Here is a 22,971-nt window from a genome sequence, read left to right as displayed (position 1 = left end):
TGGGGGCACCGGGGGGCGGTGGGGACACCGGGGGGGCTCCCCGTCATCCAGCCCCGGGCAGGCTCCGCCCGGCGGGGGCGGTGCGGGGCGGGCGGTGTCCGCACGGTGCCCGCCCGGTGCCGTACGGCGGCCGGGAGGAGCCGGGGAGCGGTTCCGGGTCCGTGTCCGGGTCCGTGTCGGTCGGCGGGGCCGCGCGGCCCGGTGCCGGTGCCGGTGGCCATGGACATCTCGCGGTTCGCGGCCGCCGACTTCGATGTGAAGAGCTGGGTGAACGCCGCCTTCCGCGCCCAGCAGGACGGCCCCGCGCAGGCGGACGCTCACGCGGCCACGCTGGTGCTGAAGCTGCAGGTCCTGATCCAGGAGGTCAACAACGTGCTGCAGGGTACGGCACGGCACGGCCGGGGGTCTCAAGCCCTGAGGAAGCGCAGGCCTTGGTCTGCTAAACGAGCACCTTAAAGTTCACGTTTAAGTGTCACCTGTACTGAGTTCTGTTATTTGCTTTTTAAGTGTCGCGGCTACTGACATGCGCCCTCTGTCACACAAGGGCTGCTGTGGTCCCCTCACTGTCCCGCTCTGTGCCCCTGCAGAAACGAGCCACCAGGCCCTCCAGAACATGCCGCGGGTCCTCCGGGAGCTGGAGGTCCTGAAGCAGGAGGCGACCTTCCTGAAGGAGCAGATGGTCCTCGTTAAAGAAGATATCAAGAAATTCGAAGAAGACACGGCTCAGTCCATGCAGGCAGGTTCTCGCCTTCCTTAGCACTCGTCGGTATCACGAAATGCTGACGTTGGTGGGCTTGGTCACGTTCAGCAGCCTGGTGAAGTAAGGATGCACAGCGACACTGTTAGCGTTAGGGCAGAAAGGGGCAGGACGTGGGCTGGTGCAGGCTGCGCTCCTGCACAAAAGCTGGTCGTGGTTAAGTAGCTGTGAGCGAAGGAACGAGCTCTGCAGTCAGAGGAGCTGTCACCTGGCTGGCAGTGCCGATTGTCAAGGTTTCTGCCTGTTGGTAACTGGCTACGTAGCGTTATCCAGGCCAAGTGGATACTAAAAGTACAACTCGAGTATTCAAACTAACCTTTTGTTGTTTGATTTTCAAAGTTGTTTTAACACCTCTAGCTCTTTCAGTCAGCTCCTTTCTCTTTGTAACAGACATACTCTTTTTACCCAGTTTTTAAAATCTAAATTAAAAATAACACCCATAATGTAAGTAACTATGGCAGTCCCTTTTTCGATGGGTAATGTTTTTTGTTTTGTTTGTTTGTTTTCCTTCAGGTCCTGGTAGAGATTGACCGAGTGAAATCTAGAATGCAGCTGGCTGCCGAGTCACTTCAGGAAGCAGACAAATGGAGCACGTTAAGTGCAGACATTGAAGAGACTCTTAAAACGCAAGTAGGTACCACGTTGTTCTGTTTGGTCTTTGGGCCTTCAGCTTCCCAGGCAAACTGCATTTAAAAGCAGGTTCTGGAAGTAAGCTCGTTACCTTTTCTTGGTGGCAGGATGTGTCTGCAATTTCGGCCAAGCTAACAAGTATGCAGAGCAGCCTGGCTATGCTTGTGGATACGCCAGATTACTCTGAGAAGTGCGTGCATCTTGAGGCTCTGAAGAACCGACTGGAGGCCATGGCCAGCCCTCAGATTGTTGCTGCTTTTAACTCTCAGTCTGTAGGTCAGTAAGGCTTGGTGTCATTTACTGTCGGTGCAGACTTTATCTGTTTTCAAAAAGCCCAATGTTATTTGGGTGTGCAACATGTGTCCTGAAGGCTTCTGTCTCTGTGTTACGTGCTTTCTCTGGTGGAGTTGGGTGCAATGAAATGGTACGTGCTCTGTACTTGCCTGTGTGTCCAGTGCACCTTTGCATTCTGGATTAGTTTATCTGCTTATAAAGGTCATGCAGATGTGCGAAATGGAGGTGCTGAGGCAGGGCTACCCTGCTGACATAATTTAGTTATGCTGTGGATGCCCTCTAAATGGGAAATGCTGCTCAAATTGGCAGAAGGCCTCTGGTTTTGTGTCATCACAGTATTACTGGGCTTATTTGGGAGAATTGAGCGTTATAACCAAGATGGACACTTGTTTGGGAACATTCTGACTCCTTGCTGCCTCTTAAAAGTTGTTTTATAATATTTCTCCTTTATGTAGAGAATGATTTTATATTTTTTCTGAGAACAAAGACTGTTCTTTGTTCTCCTTTCCTCTCCTACTGTCACAGCACTTCTGAAAAATACTTGTTCTGGTTGCTGCCTCTCCTCTACGTCCACATGGAGGTGCTGCTGCAGGTCTGGGGCTGTGGTGTTCCACTGCACAGCACTGCCTGGCGTCCTCACCTGAGTAAAGGCAGGGTGCTGCAGTGTGTGGCTGCAGACAGCCAGAGGAAGAGGAGGAGGGAAAAGCAGTTAGTGTTCATAGCTCCACGTGCCACACTTCTAATGAATGAGACTTAATCCTTTGCAGAGATCTCCTCTCTCCCATGCTGCTTCTGGCTTTTCCACCAAAGAAAGCGTTGGTGCAAGAAAGTGGCTGGCAGCAGGTGCACTGGTACAAGGGCCTTTTCTGGGGCATGCTATTCAGAACAATTCAGTTTCAGTGCTGTTTGTATTGTCTTTGTAAAGTCTCTTTGGGGCATTTGGGGACATGCTTTTTTCACGTTGAAGAGAATTTCTCTCTTTTTTGTGAAGTCGTGTTTGTTCCTGGAGTCCTGCTGCAATGAAGATAACACAGACACAGCCCCAGAGTTTGTAATCTGTGACTTCCGTAGCTGTAGAGCACTAAAGTAACAGCGTTCTAGTTGGTCTGCCCTCTGGGTCCTGTCTCATTACTAGTTTCTCTAAGCCCAGATGTATTTTGTGGACAGAACTGAAGTCATTACCTGTATGGTACAAAGCAGGCTTCTGAGGAACATGAACTGAGAGGCTGTGTGTAAGAGCTAACCGTGTCATGAGTCGGTCTTGAGGCAGCTAATTTAGGGATCAGTTTGAGGAGTGGTGAAAGCAAAACTGAAGACTTTGTAAGGTATTTTCTTGTTTTGTAGATAGAAGCTTGTTTCTGGAAAATAATGTTTTCCTTCTAGAATGTGTTCTGGCTTTATCTGTCTTAATCTTAGAAGCGTCAGCTGATTCAGAAGTTAAATCCATTCATCATGTCTGCTGTGTGTTCTTGTCTGTGTATGGGTTTTAGACAATTCTGCTTCTATTTGAGAAGATGAGCAAACGGAAGATGAGAGTGTGTCTTTCAGCCATTGTGCATCTTCCCTTAGGAATTCCGTTGCTCAGTTGGGGATATATTCTTTAGTGTAACATCCCTCCCTCTGCTTTGAGACTGATTGTTAACTGACTATTATTTTGTTTTAATTAGATCAGGCAAAAATGTTTGTGAAAGTCTTCACTGAAATTGATCGGATGCCTCAGCTTCTTGCTTATTATTATAAATGTCACAAAGTAAGTATTTTGATAATATTTTAATGTGGAGGAGTGAACATTTGAATTCTTGCTTGGTTTAGGCCATAGGTGGCGCTACTACACCGCAGATGTGCTTCTGTTCCAAGAAGAATGGAACCTCTTCTTTGCCCGTCTCTGACTTTTCTTCCTGGCTCCGAACAGCTTTGGTTACTCCTCATGTTTTGAGAGTAATTCTCCATTGAGGGCTTTGTGTTCCTTTTCAAAATAGACATAGGATATGTGTGTTCTGCTTGAGTTATCTCTGTGCCTTGTAGTTGTTCTTGTTTTGCTTTTCTTGGATGTGGCTATGTCAGCAATAACTTTATTGCTGCAGTTTGCCAGCTGCTGACTTCTGTAAACTCTTTTCAGGTAAGATTAAAAGTTGGAATTCCAGACAGTTCTGTAGCCATAACCTGATCCTCAACAGTTCTCTCATGACTGTGACTTTTGAGGATTAAGTTCAAGGCTAGGGCTTGCCAAGTATTTCAACTATTATGTGGGGATATCAGTTACAGTCTCATTTTATGAGTCAAATACCAACGTTAATTAAAACTTTGAATCAACTAAGAATCCTCTAGCTTCATGCTGAAAGTTGTTTCCTTTTGGTGGTGCTGAATTATCGAAAAGTGTTACGTTGAAATCAGGAGAGGAGAGTCGGGGTGGGCATTGTATTTTAGCACAAGTGCATTGAGTGCAAAGTTCTTGGTTCAAAATAACAAGATGGAGCTGTGTGAGCTGTCAGTTCTCCTCTCAGGACGGTTCTCCTTACCCCTGCAGGTGCAGCTGGTGGCCGTGTGGCAGGATCTTTGCCAAAGTGACTTAAGCTTAAATCGCCAATTGACTGAACTGTATGACACACTCCTGGGGACCTGGCACGCGCAACTTCAGTGGGCAACACAGGTGCAGTCACTGCTTAGTACCGGTGCAGCGTGCGGGAGAGGACAAGAGTGAGCACGCTCCCAATTCTCATAAAGCTCAGAGCGGTTTCCTGGGGCTCGATCTGAGTTACGCTCTGTGTCCTGTCAGTGCAGGGCAGGGCTTGCAGCTTTCAGTTTCTCGTCTAACTTGCAGACAAGATTTGATTTCTGGTGTTACACCGAGAGCAAGGTTGCTGTGTTATTGACGTTAAAGCTGTTCTATCACTTTCATCTATATCTTAAGTTAAATTGAATTTGCTGGTGTTGCAAATGTGTTCTGTTGCAAGACATTTGAAATGCCTGCATTGATTTATCGCTTGGCGTGGAGGAGGCCCTCAAGGTCATATTGGACTGACTCATGTCACTCAGCGTGGGGTATCTGGGGGCTTTCTGCTGTCACCCCTTGAAGTCTGTGTGCTTGTTTTTCCTGCGAAGAATGATGTGGGATCCAAAAAGTTACTGTCCTTCTTTAGTGAAATGAAGTAAGTTGGTATTGTTACGCCTGTAAGAGTTTTTCATCCATGAAGGGTATGAGATTGTTATCTTCGTGTAATGAAGCCTGGTCCAGGTGCTAGGCCTTGTCCTGCAAAGGAGCTCAGTGTTACTTTGAAGTGTATTTTTTCTGCCTAATGATTTGATGTGAATTACAGGTCAGATGTCACCTTGCATTTTAGCAGATATTTTTTAAACTAGGGATCGAAAGAGAGAAATGGCACATGGGAGAAAGTTTGTGTCCCTTACTCTGTGTTCGTTTCTGCTTTCTGAAGAACTGTTGGGCCTTTTTCACACTTCTCAGTACCTCCGGCAACCTTGCTGCAGCAGACTAGTGGTGATCCCAGCTTTCAGAGCAACTGAGAGAGAATAGCTGATGAGAGTCAAGATAAAAGTCTGTAATGCATGTTACACTTGTAGAGTTGAGGTTGGTGGATGTAAATAAATAAAGTTCCCAGCCGATTACAGTCTTTCTAGCCTTTCCAGTGCTGACTTCTTATCTGACCACTAAATTGGCTCATGATATAGTACTATTGCTTCATAGCTTACCCATGTGTGTATTTTTTTTCCCCAAACACCTGTGTAAACCGAGTGCACTGTTTTCAAATACCATTTTCTGCCAGCTGGATATTCCAGTGACTGCAGTGCCTGTGTTCTGCTGTGTTCAGTTTTTGACCTATCTTTAGTTTTTTCGGCTTCTGCATTCGAAGTGCGGTTTCAGTGCAGTATCTGTAGACCTAGGCTTTGGTAACAGGGCTGACCTACGTGCTAGATCAGCAAGGTTCTTGTAGTCTTAGCAGACCTTTTTTCTGTGCAGGGCATGGAGAAGTCCAGCTCGGCTGCTCCTGGCTTCTCTTTCGGCTCTTTACTCCCTGGTCGTGGCTGCCTCTCTGCTGACAGCATTTGCACACCCATCTGTTCTGCCTCTTCTGTCCCTGTTTCAGGAGCCCAGGTCTTTGTGGCAAGGGCATAAATAAGGGAGACTACCTTGGCCGTGACTGCCACGGGAAGCGGAGTGCTGCTCGTGCAAAGGCTGCTTCTGCTGGGCGGGCAGCAGCACGTGTTGGGGGGGAAGGTGCCAGCCGCTCAGCTGTCAGAACCCACGCGGTTTGTCGGTGTCTGCTGAGACAGTGACGTGTGGTTTGTACATCGTGGGGCTCTGTCTCGAAGCTATCTGCTGCTTCCTGCTGTGTTCCTGTGAGATAACGTGCTTTTGCTAATAGCTTTTCTGTTACCACAGGTTTTCAAGAAACCCCATGAAATTGTGACTGTGTTGTTGATTCAGACTCTGGGAGCATTGGTGCCTTCCATCCCTGTCTGCCTCGGCACTGCCATGGAAAGAACAGGCCAAGAAACCAAGCTCAATAAGCTGCTGGAGCTCTATGATGCCACCATCCACTTTGCAAAAGGGCTGGAAGTAGCCATGCTGCCAAACCTGAGTAGGTTCTTGCACCAAGTTAACGCCTGTTGACACCTCTGTACAGTTCCGTTCTGAGATTTTGTTTAGTTTTACGTGGAAGGAGGCATTACCTCTTCTACAGCATTTACCCCTTACATGGCATTTGTATCTTTGTGTGTGTGTACACATCTGACACTGAACGTATTGACATGATACTGAATGAGTCTACTGTAGTAGACCTATTCTGAGCATGCTTGCTGCCTTGAATAAATAATTTAATGCTTTTCCTTTTACAAGCATCAGTATTTCATCTACCTAACAGATGAGGAAATGTCTGTAGGGAAGCTATCTGTGAAACATATTGTGAAAGATCACAAAGAATAAAAGTTGAGGAGTTTCCTGGAATTAAGTAACACCTTAATAAACAAGAGAGAAGCTGTTAGAAAGCTACTTCCATTGGATTTTTAAATTTAATTTGCAGTTTTTATGTTGATACTGGTTATGGTTTAATTAATTGATAGTGCCGGACCAAATATTATTCTGAATGGTTTGTAGCTTATTCCTTAGCAGCATCCTTGGCATTTGATTCAAAATCTGACCTATGTTTTCCTTATCCTGTGATGTTTGTCATCTCGTTTTGGTCATGATTTGGTGAATAATTCCAATGAACCGCAAAGTGGTGAGGTGCTGTGTTTACATAGGTTTATACCTGACCTGAAGTGTAGGCTATTTATAGTCTTATATTAATCTGGTGGGGCTCCTTCAAAAACTAGGTATGGGAAAATCCTAAATTAAAGCTAATGGAGCATTTCTAATACTGTGTTTCCTGTTTTGCTTCATTGTAACATTGTCTTGAGCTACTTAAACCCAGATTCTTACTTGATCACGTAAATTACGATTACTGGGCAATTTCAGGGGACACGACTGTCATTCTGTCTGTTTTTATTGCTTTCATGATTGTGTACTCTTGTCAGTCATTTTCTATTTTTGGCTTGGCTTAATTTGTGGGTCATATTAGAAAAGATTAAAAAAATTGAAATAATGATGTCAGGGTCTAAAAGATGATGGAGTGGGGAGACAACCGCCTAACTGTTTCACCTGAGTATTTACAAAAGGAAAAAAAAAAAAAAGGTTGTGTTCTGTATTTCCATCTCTTGTGCTGCAGGATGAGGTGTTTAGGACAGAAGTATCTCAAGAATGGAGAGGCCAGGTGACTCAGCAGAACAGGGTCAAACCAGTTCCTACTCGATGTGTGTGTGACGGGAGGGTTCAGTTATGAGTCATAGCACAATTCAGGTCGGAAGGGACCTCTGGAGATGATCTAGTCCACTCTCCTGCTCGAATCAAGGTCCACTAGCAGCTCAAACCATGTAACTCAGGTTACTGTCCAGACTGATCCTGAGAGTGGAGCGTGGATACTACTTTGGACAACCTGCTCCATGGATCGCCTGTCTGTAGGGTGTAAAAGTTTTTGGTTATAACCAGGATTTAAAGTAGTTCTGGTTTGGTACTAGTTCATGTTTGTTAAAGCTTCCAGTTAACACCTAGTGTCCCGATCTGATTTGAGAAACAATCATTTTTGACCTGTTTTTTGTTGGAACAGGTAGCTGCACCAAACCCAACAGAATGTCACTGGGATGCTAAGTTCAGGGTTCCCATTCAGCTCTGGTTGGTGAACACCATGAAGTGGTAGTCTTAAGTGAATCAAGTTACTGTCAAATTATTTCAAGTATGAAACAGGCTTTCTGGTAAATGAGAATTGCCCCTGGTTTGAATTGTGGCAGCAATGTGTTTCACTTCTCAAACGGTTTCAATACTTAGCTTCTACTGCAAATTGAAATGTTTAATAGATTGTTGTCACACAGCCTGTTTTGGAGCAGTTAGTTATTTTCTTGAGGTACCCGTTGAGGTAGAATATCTTGGTTTTAAGAAGCAGGTAGAGATATTAACCTATTTAAAAATAAATAAATCTATGTAGTTGAGACTTAGAGCTGTTGTGCAACATCGCAAGCCTACATAGAGCATGCTCTAATTGAAGAACTCATGCATCTTGCTTGGAATAAAGTTTATAGTATCACATGCATTTACTTGTAGACTAAACATCTGATTCTTTGTAGAGGAGCAGAACCTGGTAAAAGTGATGGAACTAGCAGAAGCCGTGTATGATCCGTACAAACCCTATCAGCTCAAGTATGGAGACCTGGAAGAAGAGAATCTCCTCATTCAGATCAGTGCAGTGCCCTTGGTAATTCAGCAGCCTTTGTTCATCTATGCTGGGAGAGGCTTAAAACTTCTACTAAATACGAGGGTCTTTGTGAGGGTTACTGCTCTCTTTCCTCCTGTACAGTTTTGGTACTATTTTCTGTTTGCTGTATGTTTAGATACGGTTGAGTAAATTTTGCTCAAGAAATAAAGTTCAACATCCCTCTCAGGTCATAGATAACTCCTTTCTTCTGCTCTTTCACCCAGTAGCAGGCACTGTGTAGATCTGTGAAGAAAAACTTTACTAAATATTGTCAGCCAAGAGACAGCCGCAGGTTCCATAGAATTTATAGAGTTAGTTTCAACCTTTTTTTTTATTGTTATTGTTATTTAGGAGCATTGGGAAGTAATTGACTGTGTCCAGGAACTGAACCATTCAGTCAACAAACTCTTCATTCTGGCTTCTGGAGCCATCGACAACTGCGTTAAGCTCACCGATGGACTGGGAGTATGTGGGCTCCTTAAGGCCCTGAAAGCTCTCTTCACAAAGTAAGGTGCTTTTATTTGCACTACTGTGTATAACCTAAGGGAGTAGGAAGTATTCAGCTTGTGGCCAAGGACTTTGTAGTTTATGAAAAATGATTGAACGCTGAAAGTATCTATAAACTTAATGTGAATCACCTGGCATCCCCTTCTACCACTTCTGTGATTCAGGCAGTCACTGTTTCTTAGTGGAAAAATGGAAGATTTTATAGCTAACGGGAAGACTTCCCTCAACCATTTCCCATTCTGGTTGGGCTGAATTTTCATTTTATTAAATACTTTTGGAAGGAGAAATGCTTCCACAAACAAAATATGACGAAAGCAGATCAGGCTGATGAAAGTAGAACTAGTGGGGAAATACATACTTACTGAGACAAGCAACCTCATATTCAGAATCTGCTTGTAAGTGCAAGATACACTAACGAGTGAGGTCCGCTCTAAGTTCTTGCTTTAAAATGTCATTGACAGACTTAAATGGTATTCCAGTACTGTTAACTTCCTTATTCTTTCCTGATATTGAAAGCACTGTTCATGAGCTCTTACCTCACTGTCCTGTGAGGAAGAGGAAAGAGAAAAGCACCCTTCCCTGATCTCATCTTCTTTATGGGCAATTACATAGTGTGCGTGCCTCCAGCTTATGGGCATCGTTTAGAAAAGAAAATAAGACTGGGGGGGGACAAAACAAAATGTTCTCCTCTTAAACTCATTCTCGTCTGGGGAGTAGCTGAGAAAACAAATTCATGAGATTGTTGTCACTGTGTTCCTGGAATAAGGGCCAAGTGATGGTGGAGTAGCAGTAGCTTTATAAGCTTTGTCTGGTCTCTCCTAGGAGACGTGATCAGTGCAATGCTAACAAAAATATCTTACTCATAGCTTATCATAAGAGTGAAAAGTTCCTAGTAACCCATATGCAGCAAATTGAAGGAGCAAACACATGAGCTGAGTTTCTCCCTGACTTCTAGTGTAGGCTTGGGAGGACAGTGCCTGATCAGTTCTTCACATGCATGCGCTTGGGCTGGAACAACAGTGTCTCTTGTGAACTCTTCTTCTAATATTTTTAGTTCTTACTTGGCCATTGCAGAAGGCTTAATGAGCAGATCAGAGGACATGCAGTAAGTTGCTCTCCAGTCTGTTGTCTTACACTAGTGCTTGTCTTTTCTCCATTTGCCATTACAGGTATACTTCTGATTTTACAAACACATTGCAGTCTATACGAAAGAAATGTAAACTGGATGATATCCCATCAGATTCCCTTTTCCAGGAAGACTGGACCGCATTCCAAAACTCTGTTCGGTAAAGGGCATTTTTTGCCTGGCCCAGCACTGATTTTTGTAACAAAGTTGGAAGGGAATTACTTGGGGTCATTTTACACCAGTTCTTAGCGCAGAACGCGGGGCTATGTCCTCTTTGCTGTAGTGTTGCTGGGAGTGTTAGTATTAGTGACGGGGTTTCAGATTGCTGCTGGCACAATAAGTGCAATGTGGCCCCCCACCCTGTCTGGAGCAAGACTACGTGTCATATCACTTGAAATAGCAGCAGCTCTTAGAATGGTTCCCAGTGACAATGAACTGGCATTAGCCATGGTGACAGCAAATAGCATGCTGATGAGGGTGTTGGACAGGATGGTGTTAACAAATGGATGTAAAGTTAATAGCCATAGTACAAGATGTATGCGCTGTGGGCTGTGGTTTGGTTATTGCATTTTTTAACTTATTGACACCTGGCTGAGATGGGTTATCTGGGGATCTGGCATTATCTGCCTAAAATTTTGCAAAATATGTTTTTATCTTGTTCTTTCCCAGAATAATTGCTACTTGTGGTGAGCTCCTTCGTCAGTGTGGAGACTTTGAGCAGCAGCTAGCCAACAGGTAAGCATTACTGGACTGAATACATAAGCTGTCAAGATAGGTACCCAGTCAAAAAAAAAACAAAAACAACTTTCCAAGGTGCTTTAACTTTGTAGACCACAGATGGAAGAGCAGGGCCACTGCAATTTTTTATCCCATCTTTTGAAACATCAGAGATGGATTGCATACTGTCTCACTCAGTCCTGTGCTCTCAGACAGCCATAAGAATCATTTTTTTCTTGGACAGCTGGCTGGTGTGTCTTGTTCACCTGGCTGGGCATCAAATGGACTGCTACATTGTGGTAAGGAAGGAATTTTCCACCAGATCAAATTGGCAAGATTCTTACCCCCCTTGTGACATGGGACATGAATCATTTGCTGACATGCATTTAGGTGTGCCTTAACTGATCAATTTCTCGTAACTTGAGGAGCCCAAAGCATGGGCAGCATGTAGGTCTTTTGTTGCTTGTGAGCAGTGTAGTGTTCAGTATGTTGAAATTCTTTATTCTGACTCAAGTGGCTGTATTTGGTGTAAGACATAGCGGCCTGCAGTGCCCACAAGGCTGGGATTGTTCCGCATTTTCCAGACTTACTGAGAGCCCAGTCAGCGTAGTATTTATGCAGTCTTCTACTTACACAGTAGAAGTAAGAGCTGGCTGTAATTAGCATCTTCCACCAATGATACTCTCTCCCAGCGTTGACACTCAAAAGCCGTTAGAAGTTATTGAACTGTTCAAAACTTGCATCTGGTTTTCAATTTCTTCTGTGTCCCAGAAGAATTAGCCTTGTATTGAAAAATACATGTATAAAATATATATTACGTGTGTGTGTGAATATCTATTCATACGTGTATATATGTGTGTGTGTGTGTGTGTGAACAGAATGTATGAATATATGCATGCGTACCTAACTGCCACAGGTAAGCCACAAGGCAGTCGGCAGTACCCCGGGTACAGTTTTACAGGTGCAGTAAGCTGATCTACAAGGTGAATTGGACCAGTTGCATGATACGACCAACAAGTAACCTTGTTCAAAGAGGAATGCTTTTCAATTAGGCTGGCAGACAAGTGTGAGTCTGTTCTGTCAAACACCACACTGCAAAGGGTAAAGGAACTTGGGGAAGAGTAGCATGGCCTCTGCTCTTCAGCTGTTCACAAACACACCCTAAACTACCTAGTGATCAGACCAGACAAAGATTTATGCCCCATATTTACTGTTTCTGAGACCCCAAGGGCAATGGTAACTAATTTGTAGCAGGTTTAATTGCTGTGACAAAGGGAGGGAGTGCACTCTTATAGCTCTACTCTTCCCTTCTGGAAACTGTGAGAACCTCATCTCAAAGCATTTCTACCAGTATCTAGAACTGTATGGTCTCTTTGCAGTGTTTTTGCTACCAGTTGGTTCTTAGAATTTGATGTGACTGCTTTGTCATAAAGATTTTTTTCTCTCTGTGGAGGGCTTGCTGGGCATTGTGGTTCCAGGTTGCTCAGTAGGAAGCTGCAGAGCGATCTGTGATGCTGCCCTCCAGCTCTGGGAGGGAAGGTGTGCAGCTGAACCAGCCATCGCCTCGCAGGGCAGAACAATAATCACAGGCTGTGCCAGCAGGGTGATGGAGCCAGAGGCCCCAGTAGCTCTGAGTGCTATTTTTTCTCTCACTTACCTTGAGATGCTGCCATGGGTTGTCTTTGGAGCAACAGGAGGACAACAGGACTGATTTTGGAGAATTTTGTTGGTGACTTTTTACACTTGTTTTCAGGATTTTGTCAACTGCTGGGAAGTATCTCTCGGACTCCTACAGCCCTTGTAGTTTTTCTGGCTTTCAGGATGCCAGTTCTACAGAAAAGAAGAGCTCTGTAAAGAATCCCTGGCAGGAATACAATTACCTTTTGAAGGAGAATCCATCCGAGTATGCCAGCCTTATGGAAACACTTTACACCCTAAAGGTAGCTTTGGAGCGTTGGAGAACCTGCCTTTATATCAGGCTGCTGTTAGGCCTGTATTTGGTAGATGAGGCCTGGATTCCCCCTGCAGTGCAATTACATTTCACCCCTTTTGAGGGGCTATGCTCTGACACCAGTCTGCTGAGAGAGAAAATGTCCAAACGTGAAGCCTGGGCTCATTTCATCTCTTTGCCAGGTCACGTCTGTTCTGTGAACATGCCCCTGTAAATTCACTTGGGGGCGATTCTGTCACAGAAAGCATTGGGGTGATAGTGCTGAAGCCATCTCAAATTTTGGGCTTCACATACTGGCTTCTCAAGACTTTATTTGCTAGTTATACTTCACTGCTATATCCATTTTGAAATGTAATTCTGCAAGATCATTCAAGCATGCATCTGTGAACAGGGTAGAATGACTCTAGTTATCTTCTTGTGGATCTAAGTTATGTTTGCCGTCATCAGTCACTTATAATAGTGAAGTCGAGGTTATGAATTCTGTCTCTTATTTCCTCAAAATGTTTTGATTTCTTTTGTACTTGATTTACCTGCAACGTATGCAGCTCTGCCATAAGTATGTTGACTTTAAATCTTTGCTAAACAGTCAAGTTTCATATGTACTCTTCATGTAAAACTCTTAGCTCAATTCCATGCAGGAAATTACTTGCACCATTTGAGTAAATGGTCATACTCATAATTCTTTTATTGCAGACAATTAAATTATATTTTCTAAAGTTTCTTTTAGAGTTTACCTGGCAGAATATAATACACTTTCTGTGTTTCTGCCCTCTCTGCCCAAATAAGGTAGGAAAATTGGAGGGAACTGGATTGTAGTTTAGTTATTTTCATCTCTACTAGGGAAGGTGTAGAACAGACGTAGTGCAACGTGAAGCTTTGTACCTGTTCCAGAGGCATTCTGATCAGGTGCATATTATAATGACAGTTTTGCCATTTTCTCTGCAAATTTCTCACTATTTGGCCTCAACTAGTACCTCACATGGCCAGAACATGATGCTGATTCTTTGTTAAACATTTCAGGCAGCAGTGCTCAGTTTCTGTCTCAAAAAACTAGCTGGAATAGGGCATCCCAAAGGAAGCAGGCTGTGCTATGGCAGAGGAAAGCTATTTTGTATTAGGATGGCCTAATAAAGACCTCTTTAAGAATGTTAACATAGCTTTTCTGTGGTCAGTTTAATGTCATCTGTATGTAAACATTTTCCTTTGTGTGTGCGTTAGGAAAAAGGTACAAGTAACCACAACCTGTTGTCCTCATCTCGATCTGCCCTGAGCCGCCTCAACCAGCTGGCACACCACCTGGCTTTTGATTCTGTTTTTCTTCGCATCAAACAACAACTCTTACTTGTTTCAAAGATGGAGGTGAGTAATGGGTACATTCATCTGATCTGAACCTGCAAGGTTTACCCGTGGGATACCTTAGGGTGGAGTACAGCTCAGTGTTGCTTACCTTTCTCCTTTTCGGAAAATTTCCCTATGGTATCACCTTTCTTCCTTGAATTGTGCTCAGTGGAAAAGTTTGCTTCCCTTCCTCCACAGCATTTGCAGCAGACAGCTATGGTTGGAAGCTGTGATGTTTGTTTGAGATGATGCTTTTCTAACCTGTGAGAGCAAGTATTTCCCATAGGGATCTATGTAAAAAGGATGTGTATATTTTGGGGATGAAAGAGGACAAGGGAAGCGGTTTTCTCACCATCTGTCCTCTGTATGCTAGAGAAGCCTTTGGTATTCTTAGCTTGTGTTGTCGGGTGACCCCTTCTCAGAATACTAATGGATGTCATGCTCCAGAAAGTCATAAATAAGATTTGCCTTTCTTTCTTTTTTTTTTGCCCCCCTTACAGGGTTGGAACTCTGGTGGCATTGGTGAGACCCTGACAGAGGACTTGCCAAACTTTAGCCTGACTCCTCTGGAATACATCAGCAATGTAAGAGCGTGCAAAGATAGTCACTAGAAGCTCAGTGCTGGAAACAGCCTGAGCTGTTATCCTTCTAATCCCCATTTGACTTGCTGTTTTCTCTTTCTAATGCAATAACAACGAAACCTTTCTGATATTGAGGTGTCCTGAATGGAAAGGCAGAGTGAGCTGTTCATTCCTCCTGACTGGGTACTCCTCAGTTCTGTGCTGCTGAACATCATTTAAATTCCTCTTCCATTCTCCTTGTTGGTGTTTCAAGTTGCTTTCTTAATACAAAATATAATTTAAGAAGCAATTTTTTTTAATGTTACTGTCATTCTGTACATCACACGGGGAACAGATTTTTCAAGGACAGGCTGCAACCGAAAGCTTTTAATATTTTGTTTTCACTGGTTTATGGCCTATAGAAGTGGGTAGTCAGACAACTTGTGGTATAATTTAATCGTGAGTAGTTCTGAATTTAGCTACCTGAGGTCTTTTATGAGGTTTAGAAAGTTCATGGGTAGTGTATCAGGTAAAATTTCAAGGGAAGGTTGCTTTTGAATTTCTAAATAGCTTTCTTATTAAAACAGTTCAGCAAGAGGGACCTGCACATTGGTGAGAGGCTGCATATGCTCACATCACTTTAACTGAAAGTTAAAACTGAGGTGTTCATGGCTGTTACTTGATTCTGTGGGGAATCAAAGGACATTTCTGCCTGTCCAAGGCAAAGAGGAACTTCAGAAAGTTTCAGATAGATAGCATTTGTTTTCATGTCTTTTCGGACATCTTTTGAGATCCACCCTTTATCCAAGTGCTGAGCAATAGGTGGGTCAAGACTGAGTCAAGACTTAGTTTTGGTTAGTCTTGGAATTACTCTACGACATTATGCAGTAAAACTGAAAACTAAGAAGCTAAAATTACAGTTCAGAAACAAATTGATGTGGCATTTATGATGTGTAGAATAGGATGCAAAGTGCTGTGAGCTTGGGAAAATATCTATTAATGACTATGCTCCATAATGGGGATGCACAGTACTCTGAACTGTGCTTGCATCTAAGAATATTCTGTGTGGCTCAAGATCATCACTTTATATACAGTGCAGTATTTGTTGCATGTCTAAAGTTATGTTGCTCATGTGTGTGTGTTTGTGGGCATGCAGCCTGCCTGGGAGTGAGATGTTTCTGTAACTCATTGTTACGTTGTCACTTGAATCCATGTTTCCTCTTCTGTGCTTCTGTTTGGTTCAGTCTCTTAGATTCTGGTCAAGAAAAAAAAAAATGCCAGGAACACTGCAGATTATCAAAAATGTGCATAGAGCAACAGTTCTCTGTGCAGTTTTTTCTTAATGTGGTTGTTTTAATGACTGGCTCAATTACTTCCTCAGAAAGTATTTCTTGTACAAAGCGTAACAATAAGCAGGAGACTTATCATAACAGAGATTTGTTTCTGAGCTACTGTGGGTTAGTGAGCCGTTGTCCAGCTCAGCTTTCTGCTTTCAGGTGTGGATAGCTGTGGTTGATAGTTCTTTAGCAAAGCACTTGCTTTGCATTTGTTCAGTGACTCAGCTTTTTGTGCTTTTATTCTAGATTGGGCAATATATTATGTCGCTTCCTCTCCACCTTGAACCATTTGTCACTCAAGAGGATTCTTCTTTGGAACTGGCGTTGCATGCTGGAAAACTGCCTTATCCCCCAGAACAAGGTAAGGTGAAAACAAAGACCTCATGTGTCTGGAGGAAAGCTTTCACATTTTGACATTACAAGGGCACGATGCATTATGGTAGCAGAGCTGTTTGAGATGCATTTCCTACTGCCTGTTCATGCTCTTTCTTCCAAGGGTCTCTTGGTATTACCCAGAAGGAGCCTCTAAATAATCAATAAAGCTACTTTTTAGTTTTGTTCAAACAAGAAGCTTTAGCAAAGTCTATTTAAATTCATTGTTCATTAGAACTGTGGATTGGATGCCAGGTGTGAATTTTTACTGTTTCATAGCTGGAGCAGTATCTAATTTCCTAGGTGCTTTCTCACAATCAGCATGAGTATCTGATATGCTTGCTCTTGTTCCTTGAGGATGTTGAGCTACCATTGTCATCGTTTTTGGGGTGCTCGTTCACAGCACAGTTCTGTGATAATGATACTGGATGTTCTACTATCTCTCATTAAGCTCAAAACTAGCATTTAGAGTAGTTTATTGCATTTCATTTAGTCCTTAGGGGACCACCTTTGCTCTGAAAGTGGAGAGGAAGAGGCACAGGTGTACCACGTCCTTACATGCTACACACAGACCCAGTTATTTTCTGGAGTTACCTGTGTTTAGGCTCATATGAAAACAAGCCATTTTAAACCCACTTGGAGATTAAAAATAAATAAATAACAATTGAGCTCTTTGAGCCTCACATTAAGACCTGCTTTTTAGTGCCTGGTTATTTTTGTTGCCTGTTCTCTGTTTTGGGCATTTTCGTGTATTTCAAGAAATAGGGATGTCAGGATGTGACACCATTTTTGAACTTTGGGTTTACCACTATTGTGGAGAGGGATGAGATTATTGCCTAGCATGGTCTGTTAGTCATATTTTTATACATCACTAGATTGTAGTCTTTTTGCTACAGTCCTGTGCTAAGAACCTGTGTCAAAGTGAAAATCCCAGTGACAAAAGCTTCCCAGAGTCACTGCTTTTCAGAGCAAGAATCTCCTGGGTTTTTGGTGTCCGTCAGTATTGATTTCTATTTGATGACAGTATTACAATGTGCTTGGTTTGTGTTTAGCTGTATTTGTGCACTAGGAGGTGGCAGGGAGGAAATTCCTGTCGACTGATGATCATGTTTGAATAGCTTCTCAGCTGAGCTTTTATAGCTTCTGCTCCTTATCATGTCCACTGCCCTCCGCTACAGTTCGTGGTGAGGCATGGACTGCCTCGCAGCTTGCTGGATGGGGGGTCCTGCTCCAGCTTTGCACTCCTACCCTCTCGTTTGTGCTGCTTCCGTGGCAGGGCCAGTTCTAGTCTTCTACTCCACAGAAAAGGAATCACTTTTTAAATTTTATTTATTTATTGGGACAGTTTCTTTCAACAATGCGTCAATGAAGAGATTTAAAGCAACTTCCTAAGAATGCTGCAATGCATCAGAGCTGCGCAGGAGTGAGCAGCAAAGAACAGGCGAGGAGGAAGCTTGTGACTTTGTTTAGAAGCAGTGAGTTGTGAGGTTGGCTGACCATCTGTGACTGTGTCACCGCAGTCTTCTCCTTGAGGCCCTGGAGCGTGTCCAGAGCAGGGCTACGAAGCTGGTGAGGGGCCTGGGACACAAGTCCTGTGAGGAGCAGCTTTGGGAACTGGGGGGTTTGGTCTGGAGAAGAGGAGGCTCAGGGGGGACCTCATGGCTCTCTGCAACTACCTGAAAGGAAGGTGTGGGGAGCTGGGGGTCAGCCTCTTCTTGCAGATAACTAGTGATAGGACCAGGGGGAATGGCCTCAAGTTGCACCGGGGAGGTTCAGGTTGGAAATGGGGAGACATTTCTTCCTGTTGCTAGAAAAAGGAAGCTGCTGAGCTCCTTTTCCTCAGGAATAAATTATTTGGTCTTACGCAAAGTAGTAATGCTGTTTACTTGTCAACAACTTTTTCCTCTGCCTCTGTTCTCTGTAAATCCAGGAAAAGCTACTGTTATACCCTCTGTGAAATGTTAACCTGTGCTTATCTGTTCCAAAGGTTAGGATCCCATGGTCAGCAACTGGTCTGCAGTCTGTCTTGTTTCAGGACAGGTTCTGCATCTTTGGGAATTGCTTTTCTTAAGGGTCCACCTATGTGTTCTGTCTCTGCAGCCAGGATCTTGCTCATAAGAATGCAATTCTGAAATGCTGACCACTTCGTGTAATTTAACGGTTTTAACTCTAGCTGAAAAATCATTAGAGCTCCCCTGCTACTACCAGTGCCACCTGAGCCTTCAGCGATGAGATACTGGGCAGAATGGTTAAAACCCGTGTACTGAGGGAAATGCAGGTGGTGCAGGTGGCTGCGGACACAGCTATGGTGCAGTTGCCTATTCAAGACTTTCTCCTCAGAACCCACTTCAGAAGCCCTGAGGAGTTCTTTCTGGATGTCTTTCATTAATTTCTTGCAGCAAGCTGGGTTTTGGCTCATGTTTGTTCTTCAGATGGCTGTTCTTACCTGTTGTGTCGTTAATCCTCTTGCATTTAATAGTGGCTGCATAACACTTCCCAGCAGGTTGGCAGCACCCCAGCATTTGCTGTGGTTAATCTCTTTTCAGTGGTGGTTTCCACTGACAGTCAAGGAAGTGTAGACCTTGGTATTTATCATCTTCTCTTGACTTCTGAAAATATGCTTTTTGGTTTAGGTTTTAACATTAATTATTTTGTCATCTTAAAGAATTTACATGTTTAATAGTTTATTAATTTTCAAGATGAAGATGAGCACAGAATGACTCTAAGGCATTGAGGAAAAAAAACTGTGAATCCATGTAATTGCAGTAGTTTGTAAACCAGTCCTCAAAGATGATCCTATAGACCATGCCAGGCAGTGCCTCTGATTCCAGCCTGATCTCCCAGGCTGGTGATCAGGTGGTCAGGTCTTTAGAAATTGTTAATCTGGAGGATTTAGAGAGGGAACTGAAGTGTTCTGGGTCTTGAGCTAAATGTTATTTTACATCACAGAAGATATGTGGCTGCTTTGATTACTACAAAAACAGCTGACAAGATGAATCCTAATCAATACATTAACATCTTCTAGAAGAAACAGTTAACCATTTATGAATTATGTCTTGTTAGAAAACCAGCAAATGAAGGTGAGCGAGACTGCTGACAGCTAATAAGAATTTTTTGTTCAGGAGATGAATTACCTGAGCTGGACAACATGGCTGACTACTGGCTGGGCTCCATCGCCAGAGCTACGATGCAGACTTACTGTGAAGTCATCCTGCAGATACCAGAACTCACAGTACATTCAACAAAGCAGCTTGCCACAGACATTGGTAAGCTCAGTGTACACCTTGTCCTGAAAAGCGTCGCTGTAACACATGGGCTTTTTCATTGCGTTAGTTTTAAAGGAACTGCAACATGGGTTCCTCCTTTAGTCCTGAGCATGATTTTCTGGTAGGTACTCCCGCTTCTTAACTGCTTTGTGCTTCTGACTGTGAAAGTCAGGGCCATTCAGAACTGACAGGATTTCCTTACAAGCCAGTCTTAGCAAGGAAGACACTTGTACGTAATCTTTTCAGGTTTGGCACTGCCCTTTTCCTTCTTATTGGTGCTGTGTACTGCCAGCATATCATGTGTGGGGTATGCAGCATGTTCTGAGTCTGCTGGGAAGTGCTCCATTAGGTTACAAAGGGAGCACCTGGTTGATTTTCTCCATCCACATAATAGCTGGAATAGGGAAAATGGGCCAAAGGCTTTTAAAAAGTCATTGTGGATCACCTGACCATCATCCTGCATTACAAAACTTATCGTATCAGCTCCTCGGTGAAGGTTAACTTACTGCCCTGCTGCTCTGCATGTGTTAGATGACTAAAGATACTTTCAACATGGAGAAATTTTTGGGAACAAAGTGGAAGATAGTTGGCACGTGTTCACCTCTGCCTTATTCCATGTCATGCAGAGTGACTGAGGGAGGACTGATGGAAGGTGTTGGGAAAGGTGACATGTAGAATGTTGAGGAGATGAGTTTTTTCTTATCCTAAACTCATGAAAATGCCACCACCACATAACTGCTACAACTGGTGTTAATGCAAGTTAGCCCTTTTCCCTGCTGTAAGTCATGGGTGCTGATTTCCCCCTGGCCAAGCTTTAAAGTTAAAGATACAGACAACATCTGCTCAGCTGACATGAAAGTATGCTTGAATGCTTGTGAACTCAGCCTTCAATCTTATCTTTTGTGGTATTGCTTAAAAACAAACCACTGGAGTAGCAGCTGGTTGCTTGACGTTCTCCCTGGTTCATCCTTAACTTCCCCAACCAGCTTGGAGCCAGTGAGCTGGAATCCCCTCCCACCTCGTCAGCCGTTCACCTCTGCAGAAATTCCCATTTTTGCTGCAAGCTCTTCACATCTGAAAGTGCAGTTGTGATCTGTCGTGTGCGGATACTGAAATGTGGCACAATGTGTCTCAGTCCTCTGAACTCAACAGCTGTCTGAACTAGTGTACAGGAAGCCAAAGGTGTCCGTCAGTCAGCACAGTCCGCTTCCAAATGCACTGCAGTTCTTGGTTTTGAGCTAGCAGTGACAGTTCCAGCTGTCATGGAGAACAACTTGTATTTGGGTGCTGCTTGCACAGTGTCTGTTGTCTGTTCAAATACATGTTTATCCTTAATCTTACAGATTATCTAATAAACGTGATGGATGCCCTTGGCCTTCAGCCGTCAAGAACACTGCAAAATATTGTAACTCTGTTGAAGGCAAAACCAGAGGACTACCGGCAAGCTGCAAAAAGTGTTCCACGCAGAATGGCCAGCAGCATTGCTGCAATGAGAGGCCTGGAGTGTTAGCTGTAATGTCTCCACTGCTAGATTCAACTCAAAGGCTGAACTGCCTTTTTTTTTTTTTTTTTTTTTTTGATTCTGTACAAACTTTGCAAGGACTGGGGAAATGTTTCTGGAAATAAGAGGATTTGTATCTGAATAAGTTTAAACAATTGCCTAATTCTAGGAAAAACTGGTTCCATGGTTCCATTTTTCCATCTTTAGAAACGTGGAAAGATGTCCCACAACCAAATTTACCCAAAACTATCTGGATTATCTTGAACAGGCTGAGTGGCACTGACTTCTAAGCAGAAATGTTCTGCTGCCAGCTGGAAGTTCATGCTTCACATCGGCAAGATGACCGGCTTTTTCGTAAGAGTTTAATCAATTCTGAATCTAAAATTAGGGGGTAGGTGCAGCAAAGATCAACTGATTGGAAGCTCTCTTACCTGGTGGCAGTGGTCATTGCTCAAGTTTGTCATTATTCAAAGCCAAGAAGACAGCCTCATCAATTAGTAGAAGAGGCATGATCAAGCTCAGTTCTGAGAATGAAACCAGTCTTGTAGGTTGTTTCTTTTGAGATTAATATGTCCTACTGAAAGCTATGAAGATCGTAAATTTAATGAAAGTTTCATTTTCTTGTAAAATTCATTAAAGCTTGATGTATCTTTGTAAAACGTCTTGTCTAGCCTAAGTACACTTCCAGAACTTCCACAGCTTTTTGTTAATGAGAAAACTGGGCAAAACACAAAGAGGTCCTAAAACTGTAATGCCAGCTGTATAAACTGTGCTCTATAAAACCTTAAGCTCTCCTGTTTTGGAGGAGAATAAAATCTTTCTTCCCTGTCTTTATATGCCTCTACCATTTTCTCCTATTTTCAACACCAGATGCCTTGGGTAAGTAATTTTTTTCCCAGTACGCCTATTTTTGCCTCTTTCCTTAACTTGGTTCAGGTTGCTCTAATCAGTGTTTTGCTTGATCCACAAATCTCTTTGCTGTCTTTGCCAGGGAAAACAGTCCAAAACAGCCTCTGTTTTTTTAACAGCTATTGCTTGTTGTCCCAGCATTGCTACGTTTGTGGTGGCCCCTTTTGGGACTCTTCAGTCTGACACATCTCCCCTGGTGACTGTGTGCTTAGCTGCCGTGACTGCCAAATCTGCTGCTTTTTCTCATCAGTCCCCTGCCTGTTTTTGTCACACCAACACCTTTTTTTGTGTGTTCTATAGCACACATGTAACATGCAGATACGGGCTTATTTTTATCAGGTGTGTTTAGGGGGTAAAATCAGGTTCCTTTGCTGCTCTCGTCTGGACTTTGGTCATGTTTTGCTGCCAGAAATTTAGTCTGGGGAGGTGAGGAGAGGAAGGGTATTTTATAAACAGTTTCTGGACTTTGCAAATTTTGGAACCTAAAACGTTTCAGAACAGAAAATTAAAATAGTTTTCTGCATTTATTTTCTTGGCACTGTTCTCAGTTAGATGGTTATACTTTTTGTTTGTGAGTATGAAAAGACTATTAAAAAATCCACAAATGAATGGGAAATTTGGTGCTGTATTGAGCTGGGACTTCTCAGGCGCCTTGTTTTGCTGTGACTTGCTCTTGGACACCTCTGTGCCCAGTCCCTTGCAGGGCACAGCCGAGTCTTCCTATGGCCACACTACTGCAACAGCAAAAAAACGCTGCATACATACGCTTATCTGTGTGTGGCAATCAGTACATTTGGGAAAGAGCTAAACTAGTAAAGAGACTAAGTCAAGTACCCGAGACACTTTCCACTTTTATTAGTTGTCAGACGCCCTCTATAAACCAGCAGTAACTGGAATAGTAAA

At 43.4% G+C, this 22,971-nt stretch overlaps 1 protein-coding gene across 1 annotated transcript; it reads left to right on the top strand.

Moving 5' to 3' along the window:
* Positions 1-138: 138 nt before the first annotated feature.
* Positions 139-21,225, top strand: COG7 (component of oligomeric golgi complex 7). Its single transcript, XM_032197815.1, has 17 exons — positions 139-382; positions 588-736; positions 1,271-1,387; positions 1,495-1,663; positions 3,349-3,431; positions 4,209-4,331; positions 6,081-6,279; positions 8,357-8,484; positions 8,836-8,990; positions 10,161-10,277; positions 10,787-10,852; positions 12,588-12,774; positions 14,004-14,144; positions 14,624-14,707; positions 16,267-16,381; positions 19,515-19,658; positions 21,002-21,225. The coding sequence occupies exons 1-17, from the start codon at positions 220-222 to the stop codon at positions 21,166-21,168; spliced, it is 2,307 nt and encodes a 768-aa protein (XP_032053706.1). The 5' UTR covers positions 139-219; the 3' UTR covers positions 21,169-21,225.
* Positions 21,226-22,971: the final 1,746 nt, after the last annotated feature.

The sequence above is a fragment of the Aythya fuligula genome, chromosome 15 (assembly GCF_009819795.1).
Source record: "Aythya fuligula isolate bAytFul2 chromosome 15, bAytFul2.pri, whole genome shotgun sequence".
Classification (NCBI taxonomy): Eukaryota; Metazoa; Chordata; class Aves; order Anseriformes; family Anatidae; genus Aythya; species Aythya fuligula.
Note: the sequence above shows the minus strand (reverse complement) of the source record. Positions and strands in the feature narration are given on the sequence as shown.

Excerpts from the sequence above, each read along its gene's own strand:
- COG7 (XM_032197815.1), top strand. The coding sequence starts at position 220 with ATGGACATCTCGCGGTTCGCGGCCGCCGACTTCGATGTGAAGAGCTGG. Across the intron at positions 10,278-10,786 it reads GCATTCCAAAACTCTGTTCG|AATAATTGCTACTTGTGGTG; the intron begins GTAAAGGGCATT and ends GTTCTTTCCCAG. Across the intron at positions 12,775-14,003 it reads AAACACTTTACACCCTAAAG|GAAAAAGGTACAAGTAACCA; the intron begins GTAGCTTTGGAG and ends TGTGTGCGTTAG.